This window comes from Balaenoptera physalus (assembly GCF_965194825.1).
Source record: "Balaenoptera physalus genome assembly, chromosome: 9".
Classification (NCBI taxonomy): domain Eukaryota; kingdom Metazoa; phylum Chordata; class Mammalia; order Artiodactyla; family Balaenopteridae; genus Balaenoptera; species Balaenoptera physalus.
Genome location: NC_138888.1, coordinates 1866415 through 1883391, shown reverse-complemented (window position 1 = coordinate 1883391; position 16977 = coordinate 1866415). Strand labels below are relative to the sequence as shown.

At 45.8% G+C, this 16977-nt stretch overlaps 1 protein-coding gene across 13 annotated transcripts in view; it reads left to right on the top strand.

Annotated features, from left to right (window-relative positions):
- The window catches only part of AFDN (afadin, adherens junction formation factor), a 135641-nt gene that overhangs the window by 67480 nt on the left and 51184 nt on the right, over nucleotides 1–16977 (top strand). For all 13 annotated transcript variants that reach the window (XM_082475849.1, XM_082475852.1, XM_082475848.1 and 10 more), the window contains exons 9-14: nucleotides 2110–2204; nucleotides 3440–3702; nucleotides 10065–10134; nucleotides 13606–13724; nucleotides 16514–16575; nucleotides 16698–16903. In XM_082475849.1, coding sequence (XP_082331975.1) covers nucleotides 2110–2204; nucleotides 3440–3702; nucleotides 10065–10134; nucleotides 13606–13724; nucleotides 16514–16575; nucleotides 16698–16903 — 815 coding nt within the window. The remainder of the gene's footprint in view (nucleotides 1–2109; nucleotides 2205–3439; nucleotides 3703–10064; nucleotides 10135–13605; nucleotides 13725–16513; nucleotides 16576–16697; nucleotides 16904–16977) is intronic.

Here is a 16977-nt window from a genome sequence, read left to right as displayed (position 1 = left end):
CGTTTAGGTTATTCAGGGTATACCTGTAAAGGTATCTTTGTTTTCTATTATTACTGTGAAGCAGAAAGGAAGAAGGGATTGGGAAGGTTTATTTCTGATCTGTCTGTCGATAGATTTCTGTTACAGTGAAAGGTGAGAAAGGAGAGACAGAGAGTTTGTATCTCTCCCTTTCTTTTTATATTTCTAAATTTGTGGATGTAAATGTTCATGCAGAAAAGTATATAATACCCATTTATTAGCTCACAAGATACCCTTCAGAAGCATTCAGAATTCAGAAGAAAGTGAATGTGGATTTTTCTTTCACCCCTAAACAGACATATTTTTCATGTTCTTCTGTTTTTTTTAAACATTGTAATTGAAACAGTTGTTCTTGATCACTTATTTGCTTCTTTTGCTTTCTTTATAATTCACTTGTATAATTCTGTGCGACTGTATTGCATTATTCTGTTTTCCGCATTTTTAGTTAATAATTCTTCACTGTTAATACATTAACGCTTTACTGAGCGCACGCGGTGGCCCGCGCGCTGTACTGGGCACCAGGTGTAGAGAGATTGTTTTAAAGACCTAGCCGCCTGGGAGCTCAGGGCTGGGAGAGGTGAGGAAGCAGAAACCCTCATCAGACATGGGCAGTGGGGTTGAGACGAAGTGGCTCGCGGCGCTGTGGATGCCGGAGAGAATGTTTCTCAACAAGGACTGTCCTTCGGGCTGCCTGTGGTGTTTAAAGCCAGCAGAATGATAAGCATCCCTCAGGGATTTGGGCTCAGCAGGTCTAGAAGGGAACTGGTCCTGCCCAGGGAAAGCCCCACGTGACTCTGAGGCCCCGTTTTGGATCAGTACTTGGAGTTGAAATAAAGTTGTTTAAATGAGGCTTCAGCTGCCACCAAATCTGATGAGGATGTGCTGTGAAGCCCGGTTTTTAGTGCCTGTGAGACGTGGTGTCTCTCGAATGCTGCTTCAGTCTCATCTTACCTTCACCAAGATCTCAGAGATTGCTGAAAATTTGTCGTTAGCGTGTTATCTTGTGCACTCTCAAATTGGCAACCGTTCTAACAGCTTGCACAGCAATGTTCCTGGTGTCTTTGGTCTGTGAGAGCGGAGACCACATTACACTACGATTTTAGTGGTCTGCACTCTGTGTGCACTGCGGTGTTTACACTCCTGATCCTGGGGACTAGAGATTTTAACTGCAGCTCAGTGAGCGATTCTGAAGTCGCTGTGGCTCTGGGGCAGCGGGGGCCTGCACAGCATGGGCGCAGCAAGGCCGCTGCTGTCACGGCCCTGAGACGGCGTCCTGGTGCGTGGATGCCGAGGCCCGTTTCCTCCTGTGCGGTAGCGCTGAGGTCAGAATGACCCTCTGTGTTAGGGGGGGTGGGTCAGCAGGCGAGCAGAGGCGGAGCACATCCGGGTGTCAGTGGGCAGGGATCGCAGCTCTTGTGGTTCCGCTTTGTCCCCCCAAAGCCAGCCCATCAGAGAAAGTCATACACAGACGAGGGGAAAATCTCAGCAGTTCCCGGAAGTATAAAAAGACACAGAAATAAACAACCCAGTCTCCTTTTGTCCTTCACCCCAGCTCCACTCCGTGGAGGTGAGCACTTTTCACAGCAGTTCTTACTGGAACTTCATGCCAGCGGTGGCCGTCAGAATCATGTGGGGACACGAGCTGGGGCCTCATCCCCGGGGTCGGTCTGGTCCAGGAGGTCCGGGGTGAGCTGGGAGGTCACACTCCCTCCATCGGTGGTTCCGCTGTGAGGAGGTCCGGTCTGGAAGGAGGGTCTCCCTGTCTTCTTTAGAATCAGACACGAGTCCAGGACCGTGTGATGGGGAAACATTTTTTTATGTGATAAGAAAACATCGGTATGAATGACGGTGTTAGTACCTTGAATTATATTTTAAACAGAAGCTGATATGCTTATGTCTTACTTTGAATTTTGTGTATTCAGTTACTTAAGTTGCATGATATAAATTTGGGGAGTTCTTTGAACAGAAATCCTGAGAATTGAGAACAGTAGTGTTGCTTCAAAGGTAACCTGTTGTTTGCGTGTTTGTTTCAAATAACATGATGAGCACATTCGACTTGGCTAGTGAAGCCCTGTCCTTCTCTCGCCGCAGATGGTTCCGACTCCAGAGACAAGCCGAAGCTCTACCGCCTTCAGCTGAGTGTCACTGAGGTCGGGACGGAGAAGTTCGACGACGGCTCCATCCAGGTGCGTGTCCTGCTGCCGCTGTGCCGCTTCGGTGGGTCATAGGGCAGCGTGTGGGCCTGCCGCGCTGTGGGTCAGCGGGAGGGAGTGAAAGCCTTTGTACTTTAACGTAAGCAGCTTGCTTGCTCTGGGTCACTTCTCTGCTTCATTGTGAACAGAGCGGAGTGTGAGTTTCTGTCCCACCCCACCCCCAGACCTCCAGGGCTGTTTGTTTCCTCCAAAAGATGGTGATGGTTTTATAGGTTGTTTCAAGATTACAAGATTAAGGGGGATAACGTACATGGAAGTGCCTGTCACTGGGTCGCACACATGCAGTAGGAGGCGTTCAGTGAAGTGTAGTGAAAATGTTAGCTGAGCCGCAGTGCTCGGGCTGGATTAGAACAGAGCTTAGCGTGTCTGTGCATTAGGAAGGTCAGGGCTGCTCGCTTCCTGGGGCTTGAGCTTGGGCAGATGTCCCTTTCTCTGTATTCTCACTTCTCAGTTGTGGAATGAGGGGCCCGATTACTAATGCCATTTTCAGTTCTAACCCCTTCCTCAGCACAGCAGTAAAACAGGTGAACAGGGATTTGTAGCCCTGATGATCTGTGTAGATTTACCCATTAATTGTCTAATATTCAAGATGACCACGTGCTTTTTTTTTTTAATAAATTTATTTATTTTATTTATTTATTTTTGGCTGCGTTGGGTCTTCTTTGCTGCGCGCGGGCTTTTCTCTAGTTGCGGTGAGCAGGGGCTACCCTTTGTTGCGGTGCACGGGCTTCTCATTGCAGTAGCTTCTCTTGTTGCGGAGCACGGGCTCTAGGCGCATGGGCTTCAGTAGTTGTGGCACGCGGGCTCAGTAGTTGTGACTCGCAGGCTCTAGAGCGCAGGCTCAGTAGTTGTGGCTGTTGGGCTTAGTTGCTCCGTGGCATGTGGGATCTTCCCGGACCAGGGTTCAAACCCGTGACCCCTGCACTGGCAGGCGGATTCTTAACCACTGAGCCACCAGGGAAGCCCCCATATGCTTTTTAATGCAGAGTTATAGTACCCCTTAAATCAAGCTGCTGGATGGTGAAAATACTCAGTTATCTTGACAGTGTTTAATTAATAAATTCAGGGAAAATTCCCTAAAAGCACCAAAAATCCAGAGTTTATTAGATTATATTTATCATAAAAGGGGGACTCATAGTCTTAAAGTTCAGTTTTTAAACCCTCTGTACTTGATGATGGAAGTCCCTTTGATTTTCCCTTCTTCTTAGTTGTTTGGTGCAGGAATCGAGCCCCATCACTGCGACCTCACAAACATGGATGGAGTGGTCACGGTCACGCCGAGAAGCATGGATGCCGAGACCCGCGTGGACGGGCAGCGCATCTCGGAGACGACGATGCTGCACAGTGGGATGAAGGTGCAGTTTGGGGCGTCGCATGTGTTCAAGTTCGTGGACCCCAGCCAGGACCACGCGCTGCCCAAGAGGTCCGTGGATGGAGGCCTGGTGGCGAAGGGCCCCAGACAGAGGCCTGGGTAAGGAGCGTCCGTCATCTTTAAGAGTTCCAGAGTGGTGTGATCGCGCTGAAAATGATGTGGATTAGCCATAGATGATGCGTTTTATTGTCTTTTAGTTTAATTTTTGAAAATTCAAAGTTTGTGGTTTGTGGTTCAGGTTCTTGTTGATTTGGGTTGGTTTCAGAGAAGAAGAAGAAAGAAAGTTCTTGATTTCGTCTTGAAATTGAAAGTTGTGGCTGGTTTTTAAATTATTTTTAAATTTTGTTTTTTAGCTGATACTTTTTTAAAAATAAATTTATTTATTTATTTTTGGCTGCGTTGGGTCTTCGTTGCTGCACACGGGCTTTCTCTAGTTGCCGCAAGCAGGGGCTACTCTTCGTTGTGGTGTGTGGTCTTCTCACAGCGGTAGCTTCTCTTGTTGCGGAGCACGGGCTCCAGGTGTGCAGGTTTCAGTAGTTATGGCGCGCAGGCTCAGTAGTTGTGGCTCATGGGCTCTGGAGCACAGGCTCAGTAGTTGTGGCGCACGGGCTTAGTTGCTCCGCGGCATGTGGGATCTTCCTGGACCAGGGCTCGAACCCGTGTCCCCCGCATTGGCAGGCGGATGCTTAACCACTACGCCACCAGGGAAGCCCAAGCTGATACTTTAAAACAACACTTTATTTGAATTATGGTGTTCTGTGTAATGAGCCTTACGTCACCGAGGTGTTTTTGTTGAGGTGTACCTTCTCTATTACTGGTAATGAAACACATTGTTCTTTGTTAAGGAATTCAAGGTGTTTGGCTCCACCTAGTGCCTGTCTGAGGACTTGCAACGTGGGCCTGGTGCTGGAAAAGGAAACTCCTTACCGCCTGGGAAAACTTCTCTGAGGGGGAGGGAATAAGACTTCCTTTTTGATAATAACATTGTGTTCATGAATATACTGCCCAGTGACTTTATTGCCCACTCTGCAGGTTGATAGGGTGTGGATCTGGGGAAAGCGGGCCGTAGGTTCTCCCCCGCCCTGTAGCACGCCGGTGGCGGTCCTCCTTGTTCCTGTGCCCTGGTTTCCTGCGTGACCGGCCTCTGGTTGACTGCTCAGAGCTTCCAGCTGGGGCCCCGTGGGGATTGTTACCGTCGTTCCCTCGTGCTGGCCCTTCGCCAGCTCACTGCCGGCACTGGGAGTTCTACCCTGATGGTTGCTGCCAGGCTGTTGAGGACGTCTTGGCCTCTCTTCTCACTCTGTCCGCGTTGAGTCCTGGCGGCGGAGAAGGGTGAAGGGCAGTCGCGGTTGGTGCAGATAAGACGTAACACCTCTCCCAGGTGGGCGCTCCGTGGTTCGCCCACGTTCGCGTCAGCAGGGTGGATGTAGGCACTGCCGTGCGGGTGTGGGGATCTGGCGTCCCAGCCTCTCGCCTTCAGTGCCAGCGTTCAGCAGATGGCCGTGCTCCTGGTCCCCGAGAAAACCGGCGTGGGTCTGCACTTCCCAGGAAGACCCCTGTCTTCCAGCTTTAAACTGGACGCGCGATAAGCCCATCCTTCCCTTCTGTGTCTGGCAGGACCAGTTTTTAAAAATTCCTTTCTTCAAGTTGTGTTTGTTTATCAGCCGTCTCCCCACTTCCTGTCTCTCGTCACGACCTTCCCTCTGGCTGTTCTCTTCAGCAGATCGTCTTGCTCCAATGGTTTCCATGTTCATTAGCAGCTTTCCTTCGCCCCGGTTCCTCCTTTCAGCACCAGACACCTGGACAGGGTAAAGCCCGCCTGCTTGATGGCCTCGCACTTACTCCTCGGAAGTTGCTCCAGAGAACTTACCGTGTGAGCAGTTCTTCTGGTGTGTTGTGTATCATCTCTCAGCAGTGCCTACGATTACTGCCTCTTATGTGCAGCTGGGCTTTACTTCTAGGTTTTATATCATATTTATTTTGATGGTGTTAGTTGGTGGTGTTACCGTCATAAACACAGCTCTACAAACTGTCTCTGTCCCACTGTTGCAGTCGGCCCTTCAGTCTTTTTTTTTTTTTTTTTTTTTTAATTTTTATTTATTTATTTTTATTTATTTATGGCTGTGTCGGGTCTTCGTTTCTGTGCGAGGGCTTTCTCTAGTTGCGGCAAGTGGGGGGCCACTCTTCATCGCGGTGCGCGGGCCTCTCACTGTCGCGGCCTCTCTTGTTGCGGAGCACGGGCTCCAGACGCGCAGGCTCAGTAGTTGTGGCTCACGGGCCCAGTTGCTCCGCGGCATGTGGGATCTTCCCAGACCAGGGCTCGAACCCGTGTCCCCTGCATTGGCAGGCAGATTCTCAACCACTGCGCCACCAGGGAAGCCCGGCCCTTCAGTCTTGCAGGCGATGTTTTTCTGTGTGAGAACATCCATATCCTACTGCTTTTTGCCTTAATGGTTCCTGCTCTGTAGGCCTGCGGTTGTCGATTCTCGTCCTGTCTCTGGCTGAAAGCGGAGATCGTGTAAGGACGTGGCGAACATCTCATTGAGGGGTAGTGCTGCTGTGACGTTTTATTTTTATTGCATCTTTTTCCTGCAAAACTAGTCAAAACTGCTTAGTGGTTGAATATACCAGTACTTACACGTACATCCACAAAGTAGAACGGACTTTACTTTTTTATAAAAATTAATACTGTTCTCATGTTAAACTATTACGCAGATGTCGAGGTAGATAACTCATGTATTCCTTTTTTCACACGTGTGTGTATATTTCTTAAATGAGCTATAATCGGCATATTAGTTCAGGCGTGTGACATAGTGGTTCACTACTTGTATGTAGTGTGAAATGATCACAGGGCGTCTAGTTACGTCCATCGCCACACATAGCTCTGCGGAGTCTTTTCCTGTGGTGAGAACTTTTGGATCTACTCTCTTAGCAGCTTTCAGTTACGCAGCGCGGTCTTACGAACGGTAGTCACTGTGCTGTGCGTTACATCCCCAGGACTTAATTATTTTAAAACGGGAAGCCTGTACCTTTTGACCCATTTTGGCATTCCCCCCACCACCCGGACGCCCCTGCCTCTGGTATCCACCAATACGTTTGTATCTGTGAGCTTGGCTTTTTTGTTGTTACTGTTTTTTTATATACAGTTTTCAAAGGTCACTTCCCATTTACAGTTATGACAGAATATTGGCTCTGCTCCCCACGTGGTACAACACATTCTTGAGCCCGTGGTACACCCGGTAGTTTATGCCTCCCATCCCACAGCCCCTGTACTGCCCTTCTCCCCACCCCCGTCGTAACCACTAGTTTGTTCTCTGTGTCCGTGAGTCAGCTTCTTTTTTCTTATATTCACTAGTTTGTTGTATTTTTCAGGTGGTATCTATAGTATTTGTCTTTCTCTGTCTGACTTGACTTAGCATAATGCCCTCCAAGTCCATCCATGGTGCTGCAAATGGCAAAATTTCATTCCTTTTATGGCTGACTTGTTTTAACTTCCACATATAAGTGAGATCATATATGGTAATTGTCTTTGTCTGTCTGACTTATTTCAGTGAGCACAGTTTCTTCAAGGTCCATCCATGTTGTCACAAATGGCAAGATTTCCTTCATTTTTACGGTTGAATAATATTCCTGTGAGTGTGTATACACAGATACAGGCGTGCGCGCGCGCGCACACACACACACACACACACACACTCACTCACTACATCTTCTTTATCCATTCTTCCATCAGTGGACACTTGGGCTGCTTCCGTATCTTGGCTATTGTGAGTAAGGCTGCAGTGAACATGAGGTGAGGATATCATATCAAGTCAGTGTTCTCATTGTCTTCGGATATACACCCAGCAGTGGGATTGCTGGGTCAGACGGTAGCTCTAGTGTTAATCGTTGAGGAACCTCCATTACTGGTCTCCATAGTGGCTGCACCGATTTCCATTCCCACCAACAGTACACGAGTGTTCCCTTTTCTCCACACCCTCACCGATACATACCTCTTGTCCTTTTGATGATGGCCATTCTGATAGGTTTGAGGTGATGCCTCCTTGCAGTTTTGATTTGCGTTTCCCTGGTGATTAATGATGTCAGGCATTTCGTCATGTACTTGTTGGTGATCTGTATGTCTTTAGAAAATGTTTATTCAGATCCTCTGCCCATTTGTTAATTGTTTTTTGTTTTGGGAGGAGATGTTGTTACTGACTTGTATGAAGTCTTTATATATTTTGGATATTAACCCCTTATCAGATATATGGTTTGCAAATATTTTCTCCCCTTGCACACATTGCTTCTTCATTTTGTCGGTGGTTTCCTTTGCTGTGCAGAAGCTTTTAGTTTGCTGCAGTCCCACTTGTTTATTTTGCTTTTGTTGCCTTTACTTTTTTGTCAGTTCCAAAAACTCATCACCAAGACTAGTGTCAAGGAGCTTACTGCCTATATTTTCTTCTGGGAGTTTATGGCTTCAGATCTTACTCAAGCCTTTGATCCATTTTGAGTTAATTTTTGTGTTTGGTGTAAGATGGTGATCCGTTCTCATTCTTTTGCATGTGGCTGTCCAGTGTTCCCAACACTTCTTATCGAAGAGACTGTCCTGTTTATTCTCTGTCATTGTATATTCTTGGCTCCTTTGTCATAGAACAATTGACCATATATGTGCAGGTTTATTTCTGGGCTCTCTTTCCTGTTCCATTGATCTGTGTGTCTGTTTTTATGCTGATATCATTCTGTTCTGATTACTATAGCTTTGTACAATAATATAGTTTGAAATCAGGGAGTGATTTGTTCTTTGTTCTTTTTCTTTGTTCTTTCTCAAGGTTGCTTTCACTACTTGGGATCTTTTGTGGTGCCATACAAATTTTAGAATTGTTCTATTTTTGTGGAAAATGCCGTTGGAATTTTGATAGGGATTCCACTGAATGTGTAGATCGCCTTGGGTGGTGTGGACATTTTAACAATATTAATTCTTCCAGTCCGTGAGCACAAAATAACAAATATCTTCCATTTATTTGTATCTTCTTCTATTTCTTTGATCAGTGTCTTGGAGTTTCCAGTGTACTGGTCTTTCACCTCCTTGGTTAAATTTATTTTTAGGTGTTTTATTCTTTTTGATGCGGCTGTAAATGGCATTGTTTTCTTAATGTCTCTGATATTTTATTACTTGTGTATAGAAATACAACATATTTTTGTTATTGGTTTTGAACCCTGCAAGCTCACTGGATTGGCTTATTCTAACAAATTTTTTTTAGTGGAGTCTTCAGGGTTTTCTGTATGTAACATCTTGTCATCTGCAAATAGTGACAGTTTCCCTTCTTTTCTGATTTAGATGGTTCTTATTTCTTTTTCTTGCCTAATTGCTCTGGCTTTGTTGAATAAAATTGGTGAGCGTGGGCATCCTTGTCTTGTTCCTGATCTTAGAGGAAATGCTTTCAGTTCTTCACTGTTGAGTATGATGTTAGCTTAGGTTTGTCATACATGGTGTTTATGATGAGGGATGTTTCTAATGTACCCACTTTGTGGAGAGTTTTTATCATAAATGGCTGTTGAATTTTGTCAAATCTTGTTCTGCATATGTTGAGATGATCATGTGATTTTTTATCCTTCCTTTTTGTTAACGTGGTGTACCACGTTGATTGATCTGTGGCTGTTGAACCATCTGTGCATCCCTGGAATAAATCACACTTGATCACGGTGTATGAGCCTCTTAACAGGTGTTTTAGGGCTCTTTTTCCCCTTTGGTTGGGCCTCTCTCATGAACTGGAATAAATGGATTGCATTCACCCTTCATTTGTGCCGAAGAGCTGTAGCTTGCCTCAGATTGCTGACTCTTTAAAATGAGATTTTGTTTATATTCTGAACTAATTTTTCATAATGATAAGTTTAACAGTTTTGGTATTTTTGAGATAGTCTTAAAAACTGTTTAGAATTACTCTGGATCTAATTATTGACATTATCAAACATTTCTCCATTTCTTTATTTGTAGCCTAATGGTGGTATCCGTGAGCTTTTAAAAAACCATCAGCTTGGCTTTCAGGCAGGAGTCAGCTGGGCCTGTGCCCTGTCTTCACGCCCACTCCACCCCCCTTCCCACCCCGGCCTTCCCTGAGTCCACACGTGGGCTCCTGGCACCTCGGGCGTCTGTGCTGTGTTTACGTGCCATTTGCAGCCTAGAGAGACTCACTGATGGAACAGCTTTCTCTTTTTTTCTTTATGCTTCCTGTCAATTTTTTGATATTAGTTTTCAAAAATCTGATCTTGAGAGTATTCAATATACATTGGTAGGAAAAGTTCATAAAGTTACAGTAGTTTTTTAATTCGTTAAGTTCATATTCTGACAGTAAAGTGATTTCTTGAAGATCTTTGAACATTGGGATACCTAGCTAACTATTCCTTTTGTATTCTAGAGAAGAGACTACCTCTTATCATTGGAGAGTTACTAATGCTATGTATTTCTTTTTCTACCTCGACAGGATTGTTCAGGAGACCACTTTTGATGTAGGAGGAGATGTCCACAGTGGAGCAGCGTTGCCAGCGAGCAAGGTGGGTGCTTGTCTCTTGCCTGCAGGACTGTGTGTGTTTGACACAACAGGACGTCCTTGGTGAATTGTTGGTAACACACTCGTAGAAGTATTGTACAGACGGACTTCAATAGTGGCCCACGTGTGGGTGTCCTAACCGCTTGTGTTTCCCGCGGTGATATGTGAACAGCAGACTGTCTTTTCCCCTGAGGCCGGGAGGTTGTGCTTTCTCTCCCAAGCAGTGTGTCCCAGGCTTGCCCTCTGTGTGACCAGCCTTTCTCGGTCAGGTCACCCCCAGGATAACGGGCTCCGGCTCTTCCTGCCTCAGCTTGGGTCCCAGCTGCCGCCTGTCACTGCGCGTCCGTGGGCGCCGCGCTCTCTCTCTTGCACGGTTGGTTTACTTCTGTCCCCGTTCTGGTTAGCGACTGCTGGGTAACACCCCACGCCCAAGCTTGGTGGACTGAATCAGCCGTCCTTTTGTTTCTTTGTAGCTGTGCAGAGTGGTTTGGACTCAGTCTGCTTGCCGGTCTTGCTGGTGGCTCCTTGTGTGCGATGGTTGGTGGCCGGGACCCCTCGCCCATCTCTCTCCACGGGGGCGGCGGCCGTCTTAGTGCCTCACGAGAAGCCCAGAGCTTCCAGGCCTTGCTGGGGCGGGGTTCTGGAGCGGGCACGGCCTTGCTCCTTCCAGCGCGCCGTTCACGGGGGGCCCAGGCTCGGGGGCAGGAGCTGCTCACGTGTGGGTCGTCTCCCGGCACCGGGACCGGTTTTTGAAACCCTCCCTGTCCTCTCCAGCCACTGCCCGTTTCCTACTCGTGTTCTCAGCACGGTTTCTGGCAGGGATCATCGGCGGTGGCCGTGTCCACAGCCTGCGCTCCCTCTCGTTTCCCGCTCCCGTTTGACCCCTGCCCGTTCATGGGGACGCGCCTGTCTCGGGCACCGACGTCCCCGGTTCCGGGTCCCACGTGGTCTGTCTCGGCGCTGCCAGCACCACCCAGCGGGTGCGCGCCCTCCGCCCCCGCGCCTCTCTCGCCCCCGTCTCAGGGCACCTTCCTCCTCAGTCTTGATTGGTGGGTCCCCCCCCACCGCCTGATTCTGAAATTGGGGGCCAAGGCTTCAGACCTCGGGCCCCCCTCTTCTGTTGGTACCTGTTCCCCAGCTGACCTTAGACAGTTGGATGCCCTCTGTGTGCGCGCCACTCCCGTCTTGGGCGCCAACCCCCCAGACTCCCGTCACATTCAACTCAGCTGAGACAGACGGAGACTTTCTTTCTCACGCACCTTCTCTCCCTCACCCTTCCCCACCTCGGGGCCCGACGTCCCGTCCTCCAGCGTCCTCGCTGTCGTCCCCGGGAGAGTCTGGCTCAGGCTGCAGCCGTCCCGTGGCGGAGGGACCGCAGAGCTTCCTAGACGGCAGCCCCTCCTCTGCTCTTCCCCGGCCCGTCATTCTCCTCCCGGCAGCTGGGCCGAGGGATTAGAGACGTGAAGTAGACGTTGCTACTGCCCTGCTTCCGAAGCCTCCGGGAGGTTTCTTGTCCTGCTGGCACACGGTCGCTGCTCCGTGTCACACAGCTCCGGGGGCCTGGCCCCCTTCCCTCTCAGCTCAGCACGTGCCGCCGCTGCTTCGGTTCCCGGGACGCCCGCCCTCGTCCCGCCCGAAGGCCGGGTGGGCCCGCTTCTCGTGGGACACCCTCTCCGCTGCTTGTCCCCCGGCGAGCCCCTTCTTACCTCGGACTTCATCGGAAGTCTCCTCCATGCAGGAGCCTTCCTTGAGCGCCCTGGCGCTAGTACACACCGTCCTTGAAATTCTTTGTGCAGCCCTTGATACCGGACGCTACTTGTTTGTTGGTTGGCTGTGGAGTGTGAGCTCTGTGAGGGTAGTAGGGCCTGCGCGCTTGCTGCTGCGCTTTTGCTGCTTGGAAAAGTGCCCAGTAGTACATAAAAGTCTCAGTAAAGATCTACTAAGCAATTTAATGAATAAGTACTCTCAGAACCCAGTATAATAACCCTCTTTATAAAAAATTTTTGCTTCTTATAAAAATGCATAGTCAATATAGAAAACTTGGTTAAATTGAGAAAACATGTAAAAAAACCGAAAACAGTTCATCCACAGTTCATGGTTGGCTTTTGCTAAAATTTTGGTAGATCCTTTTCTGAACTCTTTTATGCATGTGTGTGTTCATGTGTGTATTTTAACATGATTAAATCCTTCTCTATACACAGATACACACCTTTCTTTCCTGCTTCCTTCAGCTGTTTTGTGAGCATTTGTTCTAAAAATCATTTGAAAACAGCTAAAGTGGTTTTGTAACATGTTAGTTTATAAACATATCAATTTATTTGTTCATTGCCTTACCATTATTCATTTATAACAACTTTTTGTGGTCTGAATACTGCCATCCACTGACCAAGCAATTTTATTTCTGTAGCCGTACCTTAACGAAGTAATTAATTACTGTGTGTGAATATATATATGTGTGTGTGTGTGTGTATAGATGTATATATATATATACACACACACACACAAGCACAGCTATCCTGACGCTTTATACTGATGAACATTTTAAACAACCTAATAAAAATTGGTTTAATGAACCTTGATGAATAGACATCAAAATGTTAATACAGCCATAACAATGCTGTAACATGAAAATAATATTACAAGATGTCTACAACATAAGAAAAAGTATCTTTTACAGAGTATAGGCTGTGAAATGTCATTTATGGGAAATATGAAGACTGGAAAGGTACATCCTGCACAATGTTAATCTCTGGTTGGTAAGGCCAGGATGATTTTTATTTACTTATCTGTGCTCAGTTTCTACAGTAAGGGATGTAGCAAGAAGTCTTACATAAATTTTTTGCTGCAGTGGATTTTTTACCTAAATTTATTGATTCTGTTCTGATTGTTTTCTGAATATCGGTAACTCATCCCTCTGTCAGCCACAGGCTGGCTAGGAGTGGCACTGCTTGGAGGGACTTAAATGTCCTGTGTTGGGTTGCTTTATAGGTGTCTTTTCCCTGTGTTGATGAAGGGCAAGAAGTAAGCCAGTTTCTGTACTGAATTCTTCACTAGGTTTTGAGCTGTGATGAGTGAATTTTTACATCCTTCCTTAAAACTCACAAGTGAACAAAGACCTGCCTCTTCACATTGTGCACATACCCTGTCCACTGTGTCCTGACCCAAGAGAACTTTGTGGAGTCAGGTCGCTGCTATTACTGTACTTTCTGCAGGGCCCCGGTGTGTGTGCCCCGTGCCTGCATGCCTGTGTTTTAGAGCCAGGCGGGGAAAGTGGCCGTGTGTGCTGTTATGCTCTCGGTGACTGTGCTCTTGGGCACACTGCTGTGGACGTGGCGTCCTCGGCACTGCCGGGCCCCTCCTGGCCTCTGCTGTCCCTCTGCGGCCCCTGCCTGCCTTCCCCGCGACGCTGACTGAGTGTGAAGCGTGGTTGGTCCGCGTGCTGTGTTTAAACGCCCTGTGTTTCCCCTGGACTTAGAGCTCCTCCCGGCTGGACGGCGACAGGGGGCCGTCTGCCACCAGCACCGCCGAGCGAGGGATGGTGAAGCCCATGGTCAGAGTGGAGCAGCAACCGGACGACCGCAGGCAAGAAAGCAGGTGGGAAGTGGGTGCCTTTTTCATTATGAAGGGAGTGAAAGTGAAACCCTGGAGGGGGTTTGGGTTAAAGGCTTCTCACCCTAGAGGTTTAGCTGACATTCTTAGAATGTTAGTAGTACTTTAAGGTTATTTCCTTTTCATGTTACTGAATTGAAGAAAAAATGCTTCATCGACAGTTATATCCCTCACTTACGTGCCGTGGCCTCATCCAGTTGAAACGGGAGGCAGTTTGAATTAAGATGTTTCAATGTTAAATGTGCTACTTGGTAAAAACAGGGAGAAAGGGAATTTTTGTAGGATTTTAATATTTGATCATTTTGATATTTAGATAAGACTAATCATTTTACCCATTTCTAGAGGAAATCCTCACGTGTTTAAAAATACACAGAGCCAAAAATGACATTGAAGTTGAGTGTTCCAGAGTTACGGAGTGCCGTCCTACTCTGTCTCACGCTCTGATGGCTCCCTGTTGATAGCCGGAGATGAATCTTTTTCTCTGCTGGCATCGGTCTTGCCTAGTTTTTTTGAACAGAGAACTTGGACCTTTTGTTATTTCCTTTCCTTAAGATTTTTAAATATATGTCACCTTAAGTCAGAATTCTCTTTCCTTGTGGCTTCTACAATTGCGTCAGTGTTGGAAAGCACAGTGGTTCATTGCAGGTGCTAAGCGCTTCTGCTCAGACGGAAACGGGAGCTTGGTGTGAATGCTCATTATCAGCAGTGGAGCCAGGAACGCGCGTCTTTTGGTGCTATTCAGATTTTTGATGAGGCCATTCTGCCTGTTCCCTTTCACAGATTCATTAACCAAGGCATTAGCTGAGGCAGGTCACTTACCAGTTTGGTGACAAGCGACTGATACAGTTCTTAAGTTTTCCGTCTTGCAGCAGAGGGCACTGTACATTATAAGATTTTAATATCATTCATCATAGTAATTAAATCTGTAGACTCATCTGGGAATCTCAAGTTTTTACCTCATTTTTATTATGGGCTTTTGTTTATTATTCAGTATTTTTTTTGTGAATTTTTTTACAATTACAATATGAATCATTATACATGGCGAATTTTTTTTAGATATAATAATAAATAGCCTAGTTTCTGTGTCCGTACTTGTTTTTGGTAGTGTATTCTAGAACTAGGTGTTCAGAACGGTGAATTAGTATTATAAGGAGTTACCCTCCATTTACTTGTAAGGTGATCAGGAGGTGTGTATCATAGTTCTTAGCCCATAAATACTTGAATAAGCAGATAATCGATAGGGGAGGGGAAGATTGATTAGGATAATGTTTTTAGGATATGCAAAATTAATAAGTATATACTTATTAATTTATTAATATAGTTAATAAGTAAATATATGATAATATAGTGTCAGAATAGCCATATAATGATTATTTGTATGTCAGAAATTATTTTTTCCTGTGAGCATATCTTTTAATTAAGTTTTTTGCAAGGTCATATTCTTTTGTTTTGCCAAGACTTGCTTAAGTTTTATTGGAACTATAAATATGTGTTGCTTTGTTGATATAAAGACAGTGATGGAAACAGATGGTTCTTCCCATTTTCAGTCTCTGTATTTTTCGTGTATATAATACATTGTTAGTATAAGCAGTTCTTCTTCATTGGTGTGGTCATAAAAATCTAAGTGGCTTTCATGAACGATTAAATACTAACTTTAGTCAAGGAGAAAATTATGAATGATGGAAAAGACTTCTAAAGTATCACTGACACATTTTTAAAATTTTTTCAATGAGAATTTAAATTCCTTATTTTTAATAGATTTTAATAGATTTGTTGAAGTGATGAAGCATTAAAAAAAATTGGTAAAATTTATCCAGGTTCACGTTATGGGTACTAAATTGAAAATAACTGCTTAGCTACAATTTCAGATGTTTACAAATACGGCAGCATAAGAAAGACATATTAAAATAATTGAGCTTTTGAATTACTTCTGTTTCTAAGAGCATTTTTATACCTAAATTATTGAGTTAAATCCAAATTAATAAATCATAGACTGGATAATAAACTTTGAAGCATGTAATTTGGTGAAAAGAAGGTTTTTGTTTTTACTTTTCATGTTTATGATAGTTTGAATGAACTCACATTATGTTTCTCTTTATTCATCTTTTGGTGCGTGGAGAAGATGAGGACGGAGGGACCAGAACATTTGTTGTTGGAAAGGAATTACTTTAGTTCGCCCGTCTGCACCTGCAGATCTGTAGTCAGCTGTGTTAGTCATCCTACGGTGTGGTCGCTGTGCGCGTGTACAAACGCTAACACTGAGTGGCCGAGGGGACCTGGACCGGCAGGGGTCACGTGTCTAAGCTTTATTGGGAGAGAAAGGCGATGTCTAGCTCTTAGGACACTTTTCTTTTTCCTGTGTGAGAGCTCAGTTTCAAGCTCAGTGTGGTTTAGATTTTCTCTGTGTCTCCCAGCAGTGTCTCTTCATTGTCACTTGAGCCATCGCGGCAGCAGGTGCCTGGCAGCCTGGTCTCTCTGCTCCACACGACATCTTCATCAATAATAAAGAAACAGGGTCAGATCTGTTCTCCTGACGGAAGCAGATACTTCAAGGACCTGACCTCTGTGAGGAGCTGGGACGCGGTCACTCCCAGTTCACTCATTTGAACGTTTGAATAGGTTCCACATGAAAACCAGTCATCGGGCTGTGTATTATTTGAAAAAATTTTATATAGAGACATTTAAGAAATAGTTGCAGAAATCTGCACTGGTTGTCAGTGATGTTATTAGCTAATGTGACTGGATTTTAAGAAATGGCCACTTTCCTCTTTCAGAACTCAGGACACTTCTGGGCCTGACCTGATACTGCCTGCAAGCATTGAATTCAGGGAAAGTTGTGAGTAACTTCAGATTCCATTGGTAGTGAATTACTTCTTGTTCCATTTTTCTCCATCTGATTTTCATGGGGTTTTTTTTGTTCTTTTTTTTTTCTTCTTCTTCTTTGAAATCTTTTCACAGCTGAAGATTCGTTTTTATCTGCCATTATAAATTACACTAATAGCTCTACAGTCCATTTTAAGTTGTCACCTACATACGTGTTATATATGGCGTGTCGGTATGTATTGTCCGGCCAGTACAGACCCGACGTCAGTCCCGCAGAACGGACGCACAAAGTGATTGCCATTGTCAACAAGATGGTGAGCATGATGGAAGGGGTCATTCAGGTAAGCGCCAGCCTGCAAAGCCGTGCCAGTTCAATGACCACGTTTATAATTTTTAAATCAATTAAGTTAGTTTT